The sequence below is a fragment of the Nyctereutes procyonoides genome, unplaced genomic scaffold, assembly GCF_905146905.1.
Source record: "Nyctereutes procyonoides isolate TBG_1078 unplaced genomic scaffold, NYPRO_anot_genome, whole genome shotgun sequence".
Taxonomy (NCBI): domain Eukaryota; kingdom Metazoa; phylum Chordata; class Mammalia; order Carnivora; family Canidae; genus Nyctereutes; species Nyctereutes procyonoides.
The window spans coordinates 41,846,855-41,868,780 of record NW_026575139.1 but is presented as its reverse complement, the minus strand read 5'-3'; the positions used below and the strand labels follow the sequence as shown (position 1 = coordinate 41,868,780).

Genomic DNA, 21,926 nt, shown 5'->3' with positions numbered 1-21,926 from the left:
AACATCCAATGCTCATCACAACAAATGCCCTCTATAATACCAAATGCCCATCTAACCCATCCTCCCCACCTCCCTCCATTAACCCTCAGTTTGTTTTCTATCATTAAGGGTCTCTTGTGACTTGTTTCCCTCTCTCCTTTTTTTTCTTTTCCCACTTTCCACATATTCATGTTTTTTTTCCTAAATTCCACATGAGTGAGATCATGTGATATCTGTCTTTCTCTGACTTGTTTCACTAGCATAATACACTCCAGTTCCATCCACATCATTGTAAATGGCAAGGTTTCTTTTTTGATGGCTAAGTAATATTCCATTGTGTATATAAATACACATCTTCCTTATCCATTCTTCAGTCAATGGACATTTGGGCTCTCTCCATAGTTTGGCTATTGTTGATAATGCTGCTATAAACATTGGGGTGCATGAACCCCTTTGAATCTGTATTTTTGCACCCTTTAGGTAAATACCTAGTAGTGCAATTGCTGGATTGTAGAGTAGTTCTATTTTTGACTTTTTGAGGGACTTCCAAACTATTCTCCAAAATAGCTGTACTAGTTTGCATTCTCACGAACAGTGCAAAAGGGTTCCCCTTTCTCAGCATCCTCACCAACATCTGTTGTTTCTTGTATTGTTATTTTTAGCCATTCTGACAGGTATGAGGTAGTATCTCATTGTGGTTTTGATTTATATTTCCTGATGATGAGAGATGTTGAGCATTTTTTCATGTGTTTGTGAGCCATCTGGATGTTTTCTTTGGAAAAAAGTCTATTCATGTCTTCTGCCCATTTCTTAACTGCGTTGTTTTTTTCAGTGTTCAGTTTGATAAATTCTTTATAGATTTTAGACACTAACCCTTTATTAGATATGTCATTTGCAAATATCTTCTCCCATTCTGTAGCCTTTTAGTTTTGTTGTTTCCTTTGCTGTGCAGAAGGTTTTTTATCTTGATGAAGCCCAAATAGTTCATTTTTGCTTTGATTTCCCTTGCCTCCAGTGACGTATCTAGTAAGAAGTTGCTACAGCTTAGGTCCAAGAGGTTTCTGCCTGTGTTCTTCTCTAGGACTTTAATGGTTTCCTGTCTCACATTTAGGTCTTTCATCAGTTTTGAATTTATTTCTGTGTATGGTGTAAGAAAGTGGTTCAGTTTCATTCTTCTGCATGCTGCTATAGTTTTCCCAACAGCATTTGTTGAAGAGACTGTCTTTTTTCCATTGCATATTCTTTCCTGCTTTGTCAAAGATTAGTTAACCATATAGATGTGGGTCCATTTCTGAGTAATCTATTCTATTGAGCTATGTGTCCATTTCTGGGCCAGTACCATACTGTTGTGATAACTACAGTTTTGTAATATAACTTGAAATCTGGAATCATGATGCCTCCAGTTTTGTTTTTCTTTTTCAGAATTGTTTTGGCTATTTGGGGTCTTTAATTCATCCATACAAATTTTAGGGTTGTTTGTTCAAGCTCTGTGAAAAATGCCAGTAGTATTTTTGATAGGGATTGCATTAAATGTGTAGATTGCTTTGGGTAGTATAGACACTTAAACAATGTTCATTCTTCCATTCCATGAGCATGGAATGCTATTCCATTTCTTAGTGTCTTCTTCATTTTCTTTCATGTTTTATAGCTTTCAGAATATAGATCTTTTACCTTTTTAATTAGGTTTATTCTTAGGTATGTTATTCTTTTTAGTACAATTGCAAATGGGATCAATTCCTTGCTTTCTTTTTCTGCTGCTTTGTTATTGGTGTATAGAAATGCAACATATTTCTGCACACTGACTTTATATCCTGCAACTTTGCTGAATTCATGTATTAGTTCTAGCAATTTTTTGGTGGAGTCTTTTGGGTTTTCTACAGAGTATCCCGTCATTTGCAAATAATTAGTTTGACTTCTTCCTTCTACCAACACTCACACTCTTGGATCTCCTGCCTCTCATACTTCCTTTTAGGACTGTCTCTGCTGGTTTTTTTCTCACTCTTCTCACTATCTAAATGCAGATATCTTCTAAAGTTTTAGGCCACTCATCTTCTCTCACTCCTTTGAGGAGCTCTGTCACTTTCCCAGCTTCAACTGTCAGCTTTATATTGTTAATTCACAAATTTAAAATCTCTGGCCTTAAACGATTATGCCATCCCTTGGCCTATTTTTTTTAAGATTTTATTTATTTATGAGAGACACAGAGAGAGAGAGGCAGAGACACAGGCAGAGGAAGAAGCAGGCTCCATGCAGGGAGCCCAAGGTGGGACTCAATCCTGGGTCTCCAGGATCATGCCCTGGGCTGAAGGCTGCACTAAACCGCTGGGCCACCAGGGCTGCCCTCCCTTGCCTATTTAAGTCACTCCCTTTTCCTCTGTAAAAATGCAAATCTAACCACCCTCATCTAAAAATTTGTTCCAGTTGTTCTAAGTCCATAACAAGATATCCCAGAATTTAGTGGTATACAACTACTTTGTTATGTCCCTGGATTCTGTGGGTCAGGAATCCAGGTAGGGCACAGAGAAGTCAACTGGCTTCTGTGCCTCAATACCTGAGGTGTCCGTGGAGTTAGCTAGTCAGCTGGGGGAATCTCCTCACATGTCTATTGTTCAATGCTAGCTGTTGTGTTGTGTGGGGCCTTAGGTGGAGCCATCAGCCAGAACATCCACATGTGTCCTTTCCATGTGGCAGAGCTTCCTCACAGCATGGCAGTCTCAGAGTAACTGGACTTTTTACCTGGTGCCTTAGGACTCCAAAGTATTCCATAGTCTTAAAACACTTCTCAATGAATCCAATCTCACAGTTCTTCCTCACCATAAAGAAGGAACAGATTAAGTATCATATGCTTTTTACATATCATCTTAATTCTTAGAAGAGCCCAAGCAAAGCAGGTATTACCACACCACCCATCACAAAAAGGGAAAAATGACAATTAAGTTTAGAGACATGCCAGTAATTATACAGATTGTTAAAAGAGAAGGTCACATTCAAATGTAGACTCTTTCTACATGCAGTAAAGATCACAATGGGGATGCCTGGGTGGCTCAGTGGTTGAGTGTCTGCCTTTGGCTCAGGTCGTAATCCTGGGGTCCTGGGATTGAGTCCCATGATGGGCTCCCCACAGGGAGCCTGCTTCTCCCTTTGCCTATGTCTCTGCCTCTGTCTCTCTCATGAATAAATAAAACCTTTTAAAAAAATCACAATGAAAATCAAGCTCACAAATATATATATAACTATTTTTCTCTAATTTCAGGGTAAATGTTTTTCAGTTACCAGATTTTTCTTATTAGCTAGCCCTTAGGAAAAGTTGTATTTCTTTTACTCCTAGATTTGAAACAACTTTGCCACAATATTTTAAATTTATTTATTTGAGAATACATGCACATACCTCAAAAATTAAAAACTGAAAATAGTAAAAAGTCTTGCCTCTACATTTATCTGCTATCTGCCCAGTTCATATTCCTGATTAACATGTAAGCACTGTGTATCCTCTAACTCTTAATACCAACATAAACATTTTATTGTCCCCTCTACCCCATTTTTCCTACAAAATATAACTCCTCTGAGTAATTTAACTATTCTAAGGGCCTAGCCATTGAGGTTACTTCCACATTCAAGGCTACAGCGACTAACCTTGAGCATATATATTTCGTGTGTCCAAGTATCTATCTAAGAGAAATTCCCAGAAGCAGGATTTTCAAGTAGCATATATAACTTTGTATAAGAGAGATGTGCTAAATTATCCCCCATAAGGATACTCTTTCAGCATAATATTTGTTTCCCTATCACTTCAATAACATAATGTAATATCAAATTTCTGGCCAATCTAACAAGGTAAAAAAGTATTTTAGGTGGTCTATGTGCATTTCTCTTATTAAGGGTGAAGCCAAACATCTTTCCAAGTGTTTAAAAGTCATTTGTATCTCCTGTCCCATAAACTGTCTGCTTACAGGTCTTCCCAATTTTTCAATTGTGTTTTTGGCCTTCCACATTAATTTCTAGCATCTCTTTTTACATTAAAATGATTAAACTGTCATCTCTTATAGGAGTTGTAAATATTTCTTCCCATTTTGTCATTTGACTTCATTTCTGTTGGTATTTCACATATGAAAATTCAGTCTTTAATGTAAATAATGTAATTTTTGGCTTACATTTACAGATTAAGTAGATTAGATTAAGTCACAGTGAGATAGATCTCCACTGCAGAATTAAAGAAATTAACACTCCTGTATTTTTAAGCTTTATTTTAAATAATTTAAAACTTACCAAATAGTTGGAAAGATAGCCTAAGGCATTATTCTACACCTTCTGAATAGAACACCAGTCAATAAAATCCCTGGGTGGCGCAGCGGTTTGGCGCCTGCCTTTGGCCCAGGGCGCGATCCTGGAGACCCATGATCGAATCCCACGTCGGGCTCCCAGTGCATGGAGCCTGCTTCTCCCCCTGCCTGTGTCTCTGCCTCTCTCTCTCTCTCTGTGACTATCATAAATAAATAAAAATTAAAAAAAAAAGATTAAAAAAAAAAAAGAAATTTATTCAATAAAATCAAAAGGAATTGGGACACCTGGGTGGCTCAGCAGTTGAGCATCTCTGCCTTTGGCTCAGGGCATGATCCTGGGATCTAGGATTGAGTCCCGCATCGGGTTCCCTGCCTTCAGCCTGCTTCTCCCTCTGCCTTGTCCCTGCCTCTCTCTCTGTGTCTCTCATGAATAAATAAATAAAATCTTTTTTAAAAAGGAAGTAAGGAACCAAACATTATTACTTGGCAACTTATAATTACTAGATCTAGGCAATCACCAATGGCTATTAAAAGCAGTAGGTAAAAGACTGGTGAGGAACTTTGTAATGGATAAATTGGGCTGATAACACCTAAAGCTGATCGATTTTAACATCACAAAAAGATAGACAGCTAGATATTTAGCTGCTTCCTGATAGAAGCACATGTCACCACCTATGAATTATTCTTGCTAAATTTAAGAGTTATTTTCTGGGTGGGAACAGGTAGGCACACCTCTAAATTTAAGGGAACATTTTAACCTAAATCAAGAGAAATTAACAAGCAAAACCTAGAATGTGGGAAATTCTATAGGAAAAATGACCCTGTTTCCTCAACAAATTATTAGGGGATAAAAAGGAATAGCAAACTGTAACAAATGAATAGAAACTATTCATTCATAGAAAGGATATTAATCAAATATAATGTATGAATCTTGTTTGAATCCTTATTCAAAGAAACCAATTTGCAAAGAGACACCTGTGGGAAAATCAGAGAAATGTAAATACTGGTTAGATATTTGGAAGTAAGGAATTATTAATTTCAAGCATAATATTTTTAGGTCTTCTTATTTTAGATATAGTGAAGTATGTATCAATGAAATGAATATCTGGGATAGCTTTAAAATAATTCAGTGAGGGAATGTGAGGTGAAGGGAATGAAACAAGAGACCTATGTTTATGTTAACAGTTCTAATTCTCTGTACATGTGAACACTTCTATGATAGTTTAAAAACTGAATGTAGGGATTCTTCCCATGATAATTTTTTATGTGCCAGGGAAACAGGCCAGTCACTTCAACTGATACCTTGAAATAATATGTTGACTGACTATAGGAGCTATATCACCAAACAGGTGAGTTTCTGCAGGTGCAGGACTCTTTGACACTACAAACATGTCTAAAGGATGACCTCTGACCTAAAAGTATTCAGGAGATCCAGCTGGAATAACTTATGGTTTTTTTCATAAAGACAAGTCCTCTGAATTTTTCTTTAGTGTATAAAACAAGTAGCATTTATTAAGCATCTATGCACAGGACATTGTGGTAGAAGATAAGAGTTAAGAAGGGGTCAGTCTCAGGGATCCCTGGGTGGCGCAGTGGTTTAGCGCCTGCCTTTGGCCCAGGGCGCGATCCTGGAGACCTGGGATTGAATCCCACATCGGGCTCCCGGTGCATGGAGCCTGCTTCTCCCTCTGCCTATGTCTCTGCCTCTCTCTCTCTATCACTGTGTGCCTATCATAAATAAATAAAAAATAAAAAAATAAAAAAAAAGAAGGGGTCAGTCTTTGTCTTTTTGAACTTAATTCAAACAAGTGCTGGGCAGTTTGCTAGGGATTCAAGAACAAGTACAAACAGTCCCTCTTTTCTAAAAGGGCGTAAAAAACTGAGGCTTATAATCGGACAAAATTCCAGTGAGTAAATGTCCTCTCAACCTTGAGTATAACAAATTTACCTCAGTTTAGACAATCTTTGATTAACACAGCCCAAATTATCCCGAAATCTAATTGCCATAGACTCAATAGAGAATGTAGAACCATAGGGAATATATTCATTTATATAAACTGGAATTAGGAATGGTTCATATAATCCAGGATTCATAATCTAAGATTCATCAAAGATTAAATAGTTGCCCTCTCGTGGCAAGTTTTATTACTGCAGCCTGACTCAACCTAATACTGGACTCAAATTATAGGCATATACTGCAAATGAGTCAGTGGGGGAATACCCAGTCATAGAAGAGTTTCAAGAGCTGAACAAAGAAAACAGCAGAGAAAATACAAAAAAGAAAGAAAGAGGGAATTTAAATAAATCAGTACAGTATTATGATTAAAATCAAACAGAATATCTCTCAGGCTCTATCATCCTCCCAACATTGCTATTTTCAAGCTATGATCTTGGGCAGGTCCTCTCTGTGCCTCAGTTTTCTTATCTATAAAATGTGAATAACACCAACTAGGGCTATTGTGAGGGCAGTGGAGGCAATATATGTAAAGAGCATAGATTACTGTTCAGCACCTAGTAAGTCATCAGTAATGTCTGTTGCTATTCAGATGTCAGCTCAGGCATCCACCACGCTCCTATCTCCCAGCACAGATAAATTCCTTTGCTAAGTGCTCTCATTGAGCTGTGTCCTTTTTATCCTTACCTTTTTCAAACTGTAATCACACACTCACTCATGTGATTCTGATGATTATCTGTCTTTATCCAAAAGACTAAATTCCATAAGGGCAGAACCATATCTGGTTTTACTCATCCTGTGTTCCCAACATTCAGTGCAGAGCCTGGCACTCAATAAATTTGTTAAATAAAACTGTAAAGTTTCCAATCAGTCTTAAGAATGATAGCATTGAGCACCGGTATAGGTTGACTTGTGTTCCCTCTTCTTTTTTTTTAATATTTTTTCTTTATTTATGATAGTCACAGAGAGAGAGAGAGAGAGGCAGAGACACAGGCAGAGGGAGAAGCAGGCTCCATCCACCGGGAGCCTGAGGTGGGATTCGATCCCGGGTCTCCAGGATCGCGCCCTGGGCCAAGGGCAGGCGCCAAACCGCTGCGCCACCCAGGGATCCCTGTGTTCCCTCTTCAAAAAGACATGTAGAAGCCCAAAATCCAAATACTTCAGAATATGACTTATTTGGAAAATGAGTAATTGCTAAAGTAAGATGAGGCATAGTGTAAGTACAGTAGACTCAGTCCTATGTGACTGGTGTTTTTAAAAGAGGAAAATTTGGGGGCACCTGGGTGGCTCAGTGGTTGAGCGTCTGCCTTCAGCTCGGTCATGATCCTGGGGTCTTGGGATAGAGTCCTTCATTAGGCTCCCACAGGGAGCCTGCTTCTCCCTCTGCCTATGTCTCTGCCTCTCTGAGTGTCTCTCATGGAAAAATAAATTAAATGAAAGAAAGAAAAGAAAATAAAAGAAAAGAAAAGAAAAGAAAAGAAAAGAAAAGAAAAGAAAAGAAAAAAAGAAAGAAAGAAAGAAGAAAAGAAAAAAAAGAAAAGAAAGAGAAAAGAAAAGAAAAGAAAAGAAAACTTGGACACCAATAAAGGCAGAGATCTGAATAATGCAAGCAAATGAATACTGAGGATTGACAGCTATCACCAGATATAGGGAAGAGGCAAAAAAGATCTCCCCACTACAATTTTCTGAGGGAGAATGGTTCTACCCATAGCTTGATTTTAGACTTCTAGCCTCTTGACCTGTGAGACAATAGATATCTGTTGCTTAAACAGCCCAGTTTGTGATACTTTATATCAGCACAATGAAACTAAAACAAGTACCAGCCTGATGATACTTGGTACCCTTGATGGCTTTGTTTGGTATTTCAAAGTTATGTGTAGTAATTTCTTTCCTCCCAGGCCAGGAAAACTATTTATAGATAATATAGTTTTAAAAGAAAACATTAGAGGATGCCTGGGTGCCTCAGTTGGTTAAGTGTCTGACTCTTGGTTTCCACTCAGGTTTCCACTCAGGTTAAGTATCTGATGCTTGATCTCAAGCATCCTGAGATGGAGCCCCAAGATGGGCTCCACATTCAGTAGGGAGTCTGCTTGAGATTCTCTCCCTCTGCCCCTTCCCCTCATTCACACTCTCTCAAATAAATAAATCTTTTAAAAATCATTTAAAAAATAAGAGAAACCATTAAGATAAGCTTTTCTCCTCCATTCTCATGACTTCTTAACAACTTTAATCAGCTTTGACTATTCCCAGATTCCAGTCATATACTTCAACAGCCTCATTATTTTTTCTTCTTTATTCATAGTACTCTTTCTAACAATAAACAGAACTAAGTTCTACAAAAGTATTCATTTGGCAAATCACAAAGATTTGTGATTCAAAAAGGAAAAAAAAACCTTTTGTGAGTGCTAGCACCTTTCAGTATGAAGTGGCTAAGACTCACTTCTGTATAGCAAAGTATCTAATAACCTTGTGATTGATTGATTGACTGAGACAGTGCCTGCATGGAGGCGGGGAGAGGTCGCAGAGGGAGAGAATCTTAAGCAGGCTCCACGCCCAGTGCAGAGCCCCACACAGGTGATCTCATGACCTGAGCCAAAAACCAAGGGTTGGAGTCTTAACCAACTGAGCCACCCGGGTGTGGTATCTTGTGTTATCTTTAAAGGATAGATATCATCTTGCAATGAAAATGACTGAGGCAGGGACAAGACTCCTCAACTGTTGTGAGAAGATAGTCAAGAAGTTCATCACTGGGACCCCTAGTTGGCTCAGTGGTTGAGCATCTGCCTTTGGCTCAGGGCATGATCCCGGAGTCCCAGGATCGTGGTTCCCCACAGGGAGCCTGCTCCTCCCTCTGCCTATGTCTCTGCCTCTCTCATGAATAAATAAATAAAATCTTGAAAAAAAAAAAAAAGGCAAGTCCATCATCTGTGGTACCATCTCCTCATGCTGCATTATATACATGCTCACATATTTCCTAAAATGTGGGATATTGTCAACTTGATTTATGAAAATTCTTTATGCATCCTGGATAAGACAAGCTAAAACCTACTTTAACTAGAGATATGACAGAAAAGTCAGGACTCTGTGTGTTCCCATAAACTCATAAAGAGGACAATTAATGAAACCAGGTATATGCACTTAACCTTTGATAGATAATGGTAATGAAGAGGTTATTCCCATTTATACCCAGGAGGAGATAGGGAATGGGAAGGGTCAGACACAGGGACAAAAAGACCAAGAACCTCAGGGTACAGTAGACCTTCCAATTTAATTAAGGTTCTGAATAAAATATTGGAAATATAGGAAAGATGCTTTATTTAGAAAGGAGACCTCATTGGGGTGCCTGGTGGCTCAGAGAGTTAAGTGTCTGACTCTTGATTTGGCTCAGGTCATGATTTCAGGATCGTGAGATCTCATACTGTGTTGGGCTCCACATTCAGTGGGAGTCTGCTTCTCCCCTCCCGCTGTCCCTCTTCACCCTCCTCTCTAAAATCAATCAGTCAAGAAAGAAAAAAGAAAGAAAGAAAGAAAGAAAGAGAGAGAGAAGAGAAGAAAGAGAGAGAGAGAGAAAGACCTCATCAAGGTACAACTTAGAATCTATAAGAGATGTAGGGTGTGCTTAAATGGAAATGGGACAGCAACAGAGAAAGATGAGCTGCTCCAAAGATCATGATGTGATGCCAGATTCAAAGGAGAGCCAGTTCCTGGGAGAGGGGGTAGTGTCTCTTTCAGGATTCCCTCCCAGCCCAGTGGTGAACAGTAACCAGGAGACTTGCGCAACCCACAACCCTGACATAGTCCCATCAGCGGTGATCACAGATGTACCCATGGTTAAGGTACACACTGGAAAGTACACTACTAGACAAGGGTCATGGAGAGAAGAGGCAGTAAAGTGAGAAACGACAAATTCCCCAGAATACCAGAAGTTAGCATCAATCCACTCAGGAAGAATTAACAAAAAATTATTTGGGTAATATAAAGCACCAACTTATTTTCCATTTCACAACCCTGAATGGTTAACACCATTAACCAGGAATTAATATACTGAGACATGAAAGATACAGAGTATCTTGGTTATAAGCATAGAAAAGAGAGTTTCAAAGAAGTTTGTTTCTTTCCAAAACAATTTATAGTGGTCACTGACTTATGCTATCTAAAGAAATAAAAATTAGGTATTATGAAGGATTGTTTTATTACTCTCTGCCATATTTTCTACAGATTTAAAATATCCTTCCTTCTTTCTCCCACCCAGACTGGCCCAAGGTGTAGACCACCACCATCTGAGGTTAATTCCTTTAAACTCCGTACCATCCTCCTTGTCTTCTCCTAACTATGTACTTCTAATTCATAGGTATTAAGTGTGAGTCCCTAGATAGAGGTTTTCAAACTTTTGATGACAATCTACAGCTAAAAAATATATTTACATCTGGAGCCAGTACACACAAAAAGCCATACCTAAAAACCTACACAGAAGCTCATAACTTGTACCCTTATTGCATGTCATAAACTGATCTTCTCCATTCTACTCCATCTTCTTTTTCTTTTTAATGCTGGTAACCCAACTATTACATCATGGCTCATAGTTTGAAATACTTAGAGACAAGATACACTGACATATCAAAATAGCAACATAAGAAAGTAGGTAAGAGTTCCGCTCTCAGGCTGTCTGAATTCAAACACCAACCCTATCACTTGAAGCTGTCAACCTCTCTGCCTCAGTTTCCTTGTCATGGGGATTAAAAAAACAGTGTTTATCTCAAAATAAGGGTTAACCAAGACCATCCACATAAAGCAATTAAGGCATAAAAAGTATTCAATTAACAGCTAGTAATAATTCTTAAATGGTCTGTGGGCTTTTATACTGTGGCAAAATATACATAAAAGTCATCATTAAAAAAATTCAAATTTTAACCATTTTGAAGTGTATAATTCAGCGACATTTAGTACATTCACAATGTTGTGCAATCATCACCACCACCCTCTAGTTTCAGAACATTTTCATCACTCCAAAAGGAAACCAAATAAGCAGCCACTCTCCTCCATTCTGTCCTCCTCCCCAGGCCCTGGCAACCCCTAAATCTGCTTTCTGTCTCTGGTCCAAGGACTTTTTAAGTAATAAATTAACATTTTACCAAAACTGTTTCTAAGGTAGACTGAAGTGTTCTTCTTATTCATTAGTCCTATAGCTCATGAGACAAACTCTTGCTCACAATTTGCTTACTTAAACTTCGTGAGCCACTTTAGGTAACTTTGTGACCTGTCTGGGAGTCAGAAATCCCTCTCTTCTGTGATTTTGGCAAAATTTCCAAAGTCTGACCAATGTTACAAAGGAGACTGTTTTCAGTGTCCACAAGAGGCAGGATGAGTAAAGCCCTAAAAGAGGTTTCTTCATTACATCGTGGAATATGACCAAATGATAGAATATTCACCAAATGAATGAAGACAGTTTACTCTTTAGTCTTTGCATTTTGAAATTCTGCTTTTCAGTCTCTGAATTTTTTACCATCAAGAGGTTAAGAAGGTGAACTTTGGACACTGAACTAAAGGTCCATTTCTCGGCGTTAGTATGTAGTATCGTTTCCTTTGGGGGCCCCACCCCTCTCGCACTGATTTCCCACCCTTCCTTTCGGGTGTGGAAGACTGGGCAAAAATAACTTTGTTCTTCCCAGGATCTATTGGGAGAGTCGCCGCATACTCCATCAAGAAAATAACAGGAGCAGGGATGTTACCTCTCAAAGCAGCACTGCTATTCCTTGAGAAATGATGAAGGTAGAGGCTTCTTAGGCCAAATAAATAAATGTCACCAAGAGGCACGGAAGACTTAAGCGAGAAAACTACGTCCTCGGTCCCAGTTGCAGAAGTCAGAAGCTTGCTTCCCCCCCCCACCCCCACCCCACCCGCTCCGGTTTGTAAAGACCAGCACCGTTCACGCAGCAGGCAGCGAAGTCTTCATTTCCTATCCTCCCTCCCCCGTGCCTACAGCGCTCCAGGCTTCTGGGTGAACGCCCGACCCGCCTCGGGCACGGACAGCATCGGGCCAACCCCGATTCGAGCCCAGCGAACCTCCCCGACTCCCAGCGAGTCACTTTAGGGCTTTTGGGCTTTTAAAATGGGGGCGGGGACTTGAGACCGCAAACTACCCAGAGGAACCTCACGCCTCAAACTCCGGGCAAGTCCAGGCCTAGAGCAGCGCCAAATCCTGGGAAAGTCCCGAGCTGGAGTTCACCTGAAGTGGACAAAAGAGAATGACAACTTTCCAAAGACCCGGGGGTCCTGGACGGTCAGTGTGAGTGTGCGGGTCTCCCGAGTTCGCTACAAAGAATCACCCCCAGCGCTCCAAGCAGACGGAGCCAAAGCTTCACACACACTCACACACACACACACACACACACACACACACACACACGCGCGCGCGCGCCTACCGAAAAACGAGGCCTCAAGAGAAAGAACGACCCTAGGAAGCCCTCTCATCCACAAGCGCCAGTGGCAAGTCTGGGTTTGGCTCACGCTTCAAGCTCAGGCGGAAGGGGCGCCGGCCTCCCACCCGGCAGGTGGCTCCGTGCCCGTGGTCCCGGCGACCCGGGGCTCTGGGGAGGGCTGCGCGCAGGCCCCGACGCCCCCGCACGGACCGCCGCGCCGGGCCCCGAGCCCCGGGCCCCGGGGGGAGAGGCCGCTGCCGCCGCGGACGCCCGAAACGCGTCCCGCGCGGGACCCTCGCCTGGCCGGGACCGCGGGGCCAGGGCCGAAGGCGGGGTTCGGGAGGCGACAGCGCTCCGAGCGGCGCCAAGAGTGAGGCAACTCCGGAAACTTCCCGGAGCCGGGGCGCGCCCCCCGCGGCCGCCTACCCCGTGCCCCGCACGCCGGAGCGGCCCGCGCCCACGCGGCGGCGGGAGCACCGACCTGTGATGGTCTCCTGGTAGCCCTTGGTGAAGAACTGCATGGCCGTAGCCGCCCTCCAGGGCGTCTTGAGCAGTCCCTGCCGCTGGGGGTCCTCGCCCAGCGAGCGCAGGATCGACGAGTAGGCGGCCGCCAGGTTGGGGAGGTTCAGCTCGTTATCCTCCTCGCTGCGCGGCCGCTCGCCCTTCCAGCCGTCCGCCGGCTGCGCGCTCTTGGTCTCCGGCCGCGGCGGCTTGTCGGCCGGCCCGCTCGGCCCGGGTCGCGGCGGCTCCCCCTCGGGGAACCCATTACTGCACCTGGCGCCCCGCGGCTTCGCCGGCGCCCGCACCGGACCTTTCTCCATGGACCTGCCGCTGCCCCTCCGGAGGGACTCTGGGACGCTTCAGGAGCTGCAACAAAATTGCCCCGGCGGCTGCAGGCAATAGGCTGTGACCACGATCACCTGGGGAAAGTAGGCGACCGGCCAGGGACGCCCTCCCAGCCAGGGACTGCGGAAGGCTGGAGAGCTCGGCAGTGCCTCCCTTTTTATACGCTGGCGGCTCGGCCGGCGCCGCGGGGCGTTCCCATTGGCCGGAGCCTCCGCGCGTCACGGCGCTCGCCCCGCCCCCTCGCCTGGCCGCGGCCGGGCGCGGGGGAGGGGGCGGCCCCACGGGAGGGGCGGGGGGCGGCCTCGCGAGCTCCCGGAGGGCCGCTGCAGGGTGGGGTGAAACCGACGCGCGCCGGGCCCTTCCGCGCCAGCGGGGCGGAGGGATTGGACCCCTCGGGTTGTTGCAGCGTCCTCGGAAGCCGAAAGCAGGCAGGTGTCAGGGGCTGGAACCCTGTCGTGGAGATGCACGCCCAGGGCGCACGCTCAGCCCTCTCCTCCTAGGCGAGGAAAACGCTCGCTTAGTGAAAGATGACCAAACAGGTGTCCCCGAGCGGAAAAGACCGTGGGTAAGGAAACCAACTCTATGCTTTTAGGGCAAGAGAATAATATGACACGAAACTCTAGCGTTCGTTACTTAGAAATTGCCCAACGCACCTGCCACCCACGAGAACCCTCTCACCACTCTAAGGGAGAGTGTCCTGTGAGTCCCTGTATCCAGGATGCTATTTGTGATGGCCAAAACTTTGACCCTGGAAAAAAAAATTGATTCACAAAAGAAGAAAAGTTAGTTTTCTAGACTTTTTCATTAAAAACCCACTTGAGCTCTGTGGAAATTTGGTACAGATCGTTTGAGTGATGTGCTAAGTAAGCTCCTTTCCCCTGTGTTTGTACAAATTGTGAAACGTTATTGATCAGCTGGACTCGTAACCGGTGACATCTGCTTTGACTGTTTTTTTTTTTTTTTATTATTCATTTATGATAGTCACAGAGAGAGAGAGAGAGAGAGGCAGAGACACAGGCAGAGGGAGAAGCAGGCTCCATGCACCGGGAGCCCGACGTGGGATTCGATCCCGGATCTCCAGGATCGCGCCCTGGGCCAAAGGCAGGCGCCAAACCGCTGCGCCACCCAGGGATCCCTGTTTTTGGTTTTTTTTATTATTATTATTTTATTTATTTATTCATGAGAGACACAGAGAAAGAGAGGCAGAGACACAGGCAGAGGGAGAAGCAGGCTCCATGCAGGGAGCCCAACGTGGGACTCGATCCCGGGTGTCCAGGAGCAGGCCCCGGGCCGAAGGCGACGCTAAACCGCTGAGCCACCCAGGCTGCCCTGCTTTGACTGTTTTAAGATTAAAAAATGGGTTTAAAAAAAATAGGCTTTCCCTCCCACACTTGAAGAATTATTTCATGATGCCAACGGTAATCTTTAAAACATGTATCAAATTAATAACTTATGATTTGCTTCAGAGAGTTTCTAATGCTGACTTGTGACATATATACAAGTATTAAAAAAGCTTAGGATCGGACAAACCAGGAGGGTTTGTCCCTGAAGTTATTCTATACTAATACAGTAGCTCAGTCATTATAATTATTAATTAGTATTTATTGGATATCTGCTCCAGGCATAGCTCTGTTCTAAACATCAAAGAAAGAAATATGGAAATTACTTGGCCTCCTCAGCACCTTTAGCATTAGAAGTATATATACCTTTAGTGTGTGTGTGTGTGTATGTGTATATATATATATATATATATATATATATATATTTAAATTTTTTTCAGATTTTATTTATTTATTCATAGAGACACACACAGAGAGAGACAGGCAGAGACAGACAGAGGGAGAAGCAGGCTCCACGCAGAGAGCCTGACGTGGGACTCGATTCAGGGTCTCCAGCATCATACCCTGGGCTGCAGGCGGCGCTAAACCGCTGTGGCACCGGAGCTGCCTTATATATACCTTTAGTATATATAAGTATTCGTGCCTATGTGGGTTTTTTTTTTTTTAAGATTTTATTTATCCATGAGAAAGATGGGGAGAGAGGAAGAGATATAGGCAGAGGGAGAAGTAGTCCCCAGATCCAGGATCCCGGGATTACCCCCTGATCTGAAGGCAGATGCTCAACCACTGAACACCCAGGCATCCCATGCCAATGTGGTTTTTAAAGATAATTATTGAATGTCTATAAATACCAAACTACATAAATCAAGAAACATGACTGGCCCTTGGGTTCTTTATCAGTCTGCTAATATTCTTGTAAGTTTTTCCCCCCATTGGCAAGGTCCTGCAATATTTTTTTCCCTGTAACTGCATTGCCCTCTGCCCACTGATATTTCCTGGTCAGAGTTATCCATTGGGTCTCAAACTGTGTCAGGATAGTTGGAGACAACATTAAAGAATGGCTTTGTATTTAGCGAATGAAAACAAAGATACTAAGTGAGGTACTTTTTAAAATGGAAGGATTCAATGGAGACACTTTCAATGAGATGTGTTTTTAGTGTGAATCTTATGCTTTTTTTTAAAAAAGCACTTGTAGGGGGCAGCCGGGGGTGGCTCAGTGGTTTAGCGCCGCCTTCAGCCCAGGGCCTGATCCTGGAGACCCAGAATCGAGTCCCATGGCAGGCTCCCTGCATGGAGCCTGCTTCTCCCTCTGCCTGTATCTGCCTCTCTCTCTCTCTCTCTTTCCGTCTCTCATGAATAAATAAATAAATAATCTTTTTTTTTAAAAAAAAAAAAGCACTTGTAGGGACTAGAAGTAGCTCAGCAGTTGAGCGCCTGCCTTCGGCCCAGGGTGTGATCCTGAAGTCCTGGGATGGAGTCCCACATCAGGCTTCCTGCATGGAGCCTGCTTCTCCTGTGTCTCTGCCTCTCTCTCTCTCTCTGTCTCATGAATAAATAAATAATCTTTTTTTTAAAAAAAGCATTTGTAAACATTAATATCATATTATCCAAAGACAATTCATTTTTTAAAAGATTTTATTTATTTATTCATGAAAGACACAGAGTGAGAGACAGAGGCAGAGACATAGGCAGAGGGAGAAGCAGGCTCCATGCAGGGAGCCCGATGTGGGACTCGATCCCAGATTCCGGGATCACAACCTGAACCGAAGACAGGGGCCCAACTGCTGAGCCACCCAGGCGTCCCTCCAAAGACAATTTCTAATTAAATTTTTACCCTAAAAATTATATTTTCTTATGAACACTATCACTGAGGCATCAGTACTTTTGGTGCCAAGTAGTAAAAAAATCTCTGGGTTTCTTCTATAATATATTTACTTGTTAAATGGAGGCAATGCCTTTCAGCCAAATGCCCAGAGGTAACACCAGGAAGCTTTACAATCCCCATTATATAAACAGCTTAACAGTGAAATGTAGATTGTTGGCAGGGATGGTTATAAGTAAAATTAGAGAAGAAGAAGCAATAAACTAAAATAGGGGGCACATATTCCACAAAATTTATTAGCACAAAATATTTCAAGAGTAAAACTATGAGCATTCACACCAGGAATTGTAATAATATCTATGTTTCTAACCTAGTAAGGACCCATTTTTACCTTGGACCCAACCTGGGAATTGCTTTCTTTCAAAAAACCAAGGAATTTTTTTACAAATTCTCCCATTTTTAGGGCAGTAGCAATACAGAGAAGCAGATGCGTGAGATACAGAGACTGAATACTACAGTGCTATAGAACTATATAGTCATTTGCCAAGGATAATAGGTAAACTAACCTTAGGCATTTGGCAATGGTAACTAGAAAAAGGTGAATTTCTTTAAATGCACTTGCTGAAGATTGTATATTTGAGATTCAAACTTCAGAGGATATTCTTGATTAAGGTGGAAAGATACACAAGAAATGTGTTCTTATTTCCACTCCTAACATCTAGACGTAGGACTGTGGAGTCAGTGCAATCCTGAGATGTCTCACTAAATCCCCCAAATGTCAAAGGAAGCAAATTCAATTAAGGCCCCTACCTTTCTTCTCCCCTGAGGAAAAATGGAACAACTTTTGGAGAGAAAAATGGACACTGAGCTGACTCTCTGAGATGGAAGGGAATAATCAGGGGCTCTAATCGGAGTTGAAAAAGGTGTCCACAGCCCAAATTACCTCACAAGGGATGGGTAGACATACACCTAATGTCACATGTCCCTGGCAGAGGATCTTAAATAATACCTCAAAAGAACTAGCATGCACTAAAAAGAGGGATACTAATTAAGAGTGCATTCTACCACAGATGAACACTGTCCCAACATTCATAGTCCCTTAAAGAAGAAAGGATAATATCAGTCACCTTAAACCCCAAATTGTAGCAGAGTCAGGAAAACAAATGAGCTTCCACAGTAATGGGAACACAAAGAAGTCACCCCAATAATATCAGGCATGGGTGGAACAGAGAAACGACATGGCAGCCATGCAAACATACAACAGGGAAACAAAACTAAACTAAGACGGAAATTATATACCATATAGAAGACACAAAGACAAAGAATGTAGCTGAGTAAGAAAATAAAGCTCATAGAACAGAAGAAAATTCTCACAGATGTTTTATGCTACAAAACAATTTATTAAAAGCATGAGTTCAATACAATTTTTTTTACTTCTTTTTAAAGATTTTATTTATTTATTTGACAGAGAGAGAGAGCACAAGCAAGGGGAAGTGGCAGAGTGAGCAGGAGAAGCAGACTCCCTGCTGAGCAGTGACCCAGACACGGAGCTAGATCCCAGGACCCTGGGATCACACCTGAGCAGAAGGCAGATGCTTAACTGACTGAGCCTACCCAGGCGCCCCAGTTCAATACAATTTAAAAAACGAAGATAATAGAATAACAAAATTGAAAAAGGAGTTATAGATCTAAGGAAATGAATAAGAACAATCACTATTATGGAATTTATTCAAAAGAGCCATGTGTAAAATAGACACTGCTGAAAATGTAATTACTGACATGAATAAAGGCACATAAATGAATACCCTATAAGGGACAAAGATGAAAGCTTTTAGAGAAGACAAAGATGATCCTGCATAAGAATAATTAGGGTTCCCAATATAGAGAACTCAACAAATAGGAGAAAATGTAGGCAAAGATATAATACAAGCTTATTTCTCTACCAGAAAGAAATCCCTATATTTATATGCAGTTGATTTTCAGCGAGATTGCCAAGACAATTAAATGGGGTAAAGAGTCTTTTCAACAAATGATACTATAAGTGGACATCCTCTTGCAGGTAGCAAAAAAAAGAACTTGGGATGAGGGGTTGGTGAAATAGGTGAAGGTTATTAAGAGGTATAAACTACCAATTATAAAATAAATAAGTCACAGGGACAAAAAGTATAGCATAGGGAATATGGTCAGTAATACTCTAATAGCATATGGTGACAAATGTGACTACACTTATTATGGTGAGCTCTGTATATTGAATAGAATTGTCAATTTACTATTTTATACACCTGAAACTAATATAACATCATATGTCAACTATCCTTAAATTTAAAAAAATAAAGAAGTTGGATCACTATCTCACATCATATACAAAAATTAATTCAAAATAGATCAAAGTCCTAAATGTAAGAACAAAAATTATAAAACTCTTAGAAAAAAAACATAGGCATAAATCTTCACGTCCTTGGACCAGCCAATTAGATTTTTTACATATGACACCCTAAATAGAAGTAACAAAGGAAAAAAAAGATAAATTACACTTCACCAAAATTTAAAATTTTGTGCTTAAAAGGACACTATCAAAAAAGGGGAAATGTAACTCACAGAATGGAAGAAAATATTTGGAACTCATGCATCTGATAAAGGACTAGTATCTAGAATATATAAAGAACTCTAACAACTCAATAAAAAGACCAACAACCTATGAACAATAATTCAATGGACAAAGGATTTGAATGCACATTTCTCCAAAGTAACTATACACACAGTCAAGAAACACATGAAAAGATGCTCAACATTATTAGGCTTCACAGAATTTCAAATTAGCGTGTGAGCGAATACTACCTCACAACCCCTAGGATAGCTATGTTAAAAAAGATGATAGCAAGTGTTTCTGAGGATGTGGAGAAATTGGAATTCTAATACACTGCTAGTAGGAATATGAAATAGTACAACTGCATTAGAAAATGGTCTGGTAGGGGGATCCCTGGATGGCTCAGTGGTTTGGTGCCTGCCTTCGGCCCAGGGCGTGATCCTGGAGTCCCCCGGGATCGAGACCCACATCAGGCTCCCTGCGTGGAGCCTGCTTCTCCCTCTGCCTGTGTCTCTGCCTCTCTCTCTCTCTCTCTCTCTGTCTCATGAATAAATAAATAAAATATTTAAAAAATAAAAAAAAAGAAAGAAAGAAAATGGTCTGGTAGTTCCTCAAAAGTTTAAACATAGAATTCCCATATGAGGGCAGCCCTCGTGGCTCAGCGGTTTAGCGCCACCTTCAGCCCAGGGCGCGATCCTGGAGACCAGGGATCAAGTCCCACATCAGGCTCCCTGCGTGGAGCCTGCTTCTCCCTCTGCCTATGTCTCTGCCTCTGTGTGTATGTGTCTCTCATGAATAAATAAATAAAATCTTTAAAAAAAAAGGTAGCACAGGGAAGCTGCAGTGCTAAAGACTGTATTAAAAAAAAAGAATTCCCATATGATCCAGCAATTCTACAGTAAGTAGAAACCTAGAAGTAACAAAAACATGCCTACACAAAACTTGTTCTTAGCATCATTATTCACAATTGCCAAAAAAGTGTAAACAATCCAAATGTCCATCAATTGATGAGTGGATAAATTTAGTGTAATATACAAGTACACTGGAATATTATTCAGCCATAAAAATGAAGTACTGATCTATCCAGTAGCATGAATGAACCTTGAAAACATTATACTAAGTGAAAAAAGCCAGATGCAAAAGGCCACATATTGTGTGATTCTATTATATGAAATGCCTAGAATAAGCAAACATCAAGACAAAGTAAATTAGTGGTTGCCATGGAGTGACCACTAATAGACTAGGTTTTTCTTGGGGGGGCAGTACTGAAAATTCTCTGGAATTAGTGGTGATATTTGTACAGCTTTGTGAATATATTAAAAACTATTAAACTGTACAGTTCAAAAGGATGAATTTTATGATATATGAATTATATCTCAATAAAAAAGATATTTCTCTTAAAAACTAAAAATATAATTTGCAAAATATATCATTTTCTAGAACAATATGTTCTAGAAAAATTTGAGACAAAATTCTTAATGCCAAACTGGATAAACTTCAAGGATAAAGACAGTTTCAAGGATAGAGTTTTTCAAGCATCCATGGAAAAATAAAATAAAACAAAGCAGCAAATTGCCTAAAAAGATTTGGGAGTAAGGATACAGGCTATCCTCTATTTTTTCCACAGCAACAATCATTGCCAAAAAAATAAAATAAAAATTTTTTGGAGGAGACAGTTTTATAGCTTTAAGGAAAATAAGTTATACCTATTCAAGAGAGCATTCAAGTACAAGGGTACACTGTCTCAAAATGTATGAACTCAGAAAACACAACTCTAAGTTCCCCACTGAGAAAACCACTAATTAACCACAGAAAATCTGCTGAGTGGGGAATCCCTGGGTGGCTCAGCAGTTTAACACCTGCCTTTGGCCCAGGATGTGATCTTGGAGTCCTGGGATCTTGGAGTCCTGGAATCAAGTCCCGCATCGGGCTCCCTGTCTGGAGCCTACTTTTCTATCTGCCTGTGTCTCTGCCTCTCTCTCTGTGTCTCTTATGAATAAATAAATAAGATCTTTTTAAAAATTAAAATTTAAAAATTAAAAAAGAAAAAAAGAAAACCTGCTGATTAAGAGATAGTCAAAGAACTCAAGAATGAAGGATAACACCTTTATATTTAAATATAAAATCAATTTAAATTTTCTAAATATAAAAACAATTCTAAGTACAAAGCCAATACTAAATCACTTTGAAATCATTGTTATAGGACCAAACATGAACAATATGAACCTGGACAATATAATAATACAAGTAACCAAAACCAATAATTGGAAAAAGGGAGGTGGGCACAGTCTTCACCCTTCAAAAAAAAAGTCAATAATATTATTTAAACTGAAACATAATAGTAAAAAATCAAAAAAGCTTCATGATTTTTATAATTTCTTTTTTTAACTTTAGAGGGATTGTTAAATACCACAAAGAATTTTATGTATTAACTTGACTGAGTTAAGAGTTACCCAGATATCTGGTATTTCTGGGTGCATCTGTGAGGGTGTTTCCAAAAGAAAGTAGCATTTGAATCGGTGAACTAAATCAAGAAGATTGCCCTCCCAAAATGGGTGGGATCATCTGATTTCTGGAAAGCCTGAATGGAACAAAAAGGTGGAGGTAGGACAAATTCATTCTCTCTTCTTGGGATGAGACATCCATCTTCTTCTACCCTCAGACATTGGATATCAGTGCTCCTGGTTCTCAAGCTTTCT

General features: G+C 41.2%; 1 protein-coding gene across 1 annotated transcript in view; it reads right to left on the bottom strand.

Moving 5' to 3' along the window:
* Positions 1–13,595, bottom strand: part of GCH1 (GTP cyclohydrolase 1) — a 51,761-nt gene extending 38,166 nt beyond the window's left edge. The window contains exon 1 of the mRNA XM_055304484.1: positions 13,114–13,595. Coding sequence (XP_055160459.1) covers positions 13,114–13,453 — 340 coding nt within the window. The 5' untranslated portion in view covers positions 13,454–13,595. The remainder of the gene's footprint in view (positions 1–13,113) is intronic.
* Positions 13,596–21,926: the final 8,331 nt, after the last annotated feature.